This window comes from Rhagoletis pomonella, unplaced genomic scaffold (genome assembly GCF_013731165.1).
Source record: "Rhagoletis pomonella isolate Grant_MI unplaced genomic scaffold, Rhpom_1.0 Rhpom_scaffold_00010, whole genome shotgun sequence".
Lineage (NCBI taxonomy): Eukaryota > Metazoa > Arthropoda > Insecta > Diptera > Tephritidae > Rhagoletis > Rhagoletis pomonella.
In genome coordinates this window covers 37,779,228-37,780,469 of record NW_023458564.1, presented here as the reverse complement: position 1 = coordinate 37,780,469, position 1,242 = coordinate 37,779,228, and the positions used below count along the sequence as shown (strand labels likewise).

Genomic DNA, 1,242 nt, shown 5'->3' with positions numbered 1-1,242 from the left:
AAAGCGAAAGGTGTGTGAGCACTATTCTAAGAAAATTTGGCCAAAACAATTTTTATTGAGTTTGGTAATTTTGCTTGTAGTATAAACAAAAAAGTGAAATAAAAGAGATTACTAAAACTGGTATGAGTTTTTTCGACAAATGGAGATGAACTTAATTCAATAAAAATTCATACCAATATATTTGGTTAGTTTGAATTAAACATAATAAGTGTATTAATTTTCTTTTCAATGTATGAAAATAATGACGGTAATAGAATGCATTTAATAAAAGTATCTAATAAAATAATTTACAACTAAAGTTTTTAATCCTACATAAAAGTTTTTGTAGTGGAATACAAAAAAACGTTCGTTCAATCATCCTGAAGCATTTAATAAGTACTAGTGAATTCAGTCGTAATTAGAATAAGAAAGAAAGTAAAAAAGCAAAAAAAAATCACTACAAAATGTAATTGAACACGACGATGTAAAACAGTTCACGAGCCAGTATCAATCACTTCAACACATATCAAATCAACATAATCACTGGCCCAAAAACCATCAATTAACATAAGCCAACCGTATGCGGCAGATTAAAGCATAAAACACCACGAAATTCAAAAAAAAAAAACAAAACAAAAAAAATTTAAATTATTTGGCTAATATTTCTCGCTACCGCATCGCATCGACGCACAGCTGTTAAAATGTTCATAATTACGGTCATTAAGTTGCTACTAATTGCGCTGAATTTCTTCCCCAACCGCTACACAAATCGAAAAGTGATGTTCCTCATCTATCTAACAAATTTGGTGACACATGGTGAGTAGCCGAGTTGTGTGTGCTGCTGCAGCAAAATGTTAAATTTTTAATTTTTTTTTATATATACTTAAGTACTTTTATCATCATAGGAATACGCTAATTGCAGTGGACATTAAATTGCATCTTTTTTAGTACTAAAAGGGGGAACATTTTCTGATTATGATTGGTGTGATAAATTTTTCCTCTTCCAGTCAGAAGTAGTATGTGTGCGTACTGTAATTAGTAAGCAATGTCTATGCGAATATTTAGAAGTTTCGCATTTTCGGGTAATTTTATTTCAGATTTAGGCTCATTAGTGGCATCAGTGGATAATAAACGTGTTTCTATTAACATAAACCAAAGTTTTTTTTAATAGTGCATTTTAAACTGTTTATTTATGAACAATAAACTATGAACTAAGCAATCTTCTTAAGTATATGCCCGTAGATTAGTATACGTTTTTTTTTT

At 29.6% G+C, this 1,242-nt stretch overlaps 1 protein-coding gene across 1 annotated transcript in view; it reads left to right on the top strand.

Annotated features, from left to right (window-relative positions):
• The first annotated feature begins 304 nt into the window (after positions 1-304).
• Positions 305-1,242, top strand: part of LOC118746334 (lachesin-like) — a 12,890-nt gene continuing 11,952 nt past the window's right edge. Inside the window, exon 1 of the mRNA XM_036480188.1 lies at positions 305-795. Within this exon, the coding sequence (XP_036336081.1) occupies positions 681-795 (115 nt within the window). The 5' untranslated portion in view covers positions 305-680. The remainder of the gene's footprint in view (positions 796-1,242) is intronic.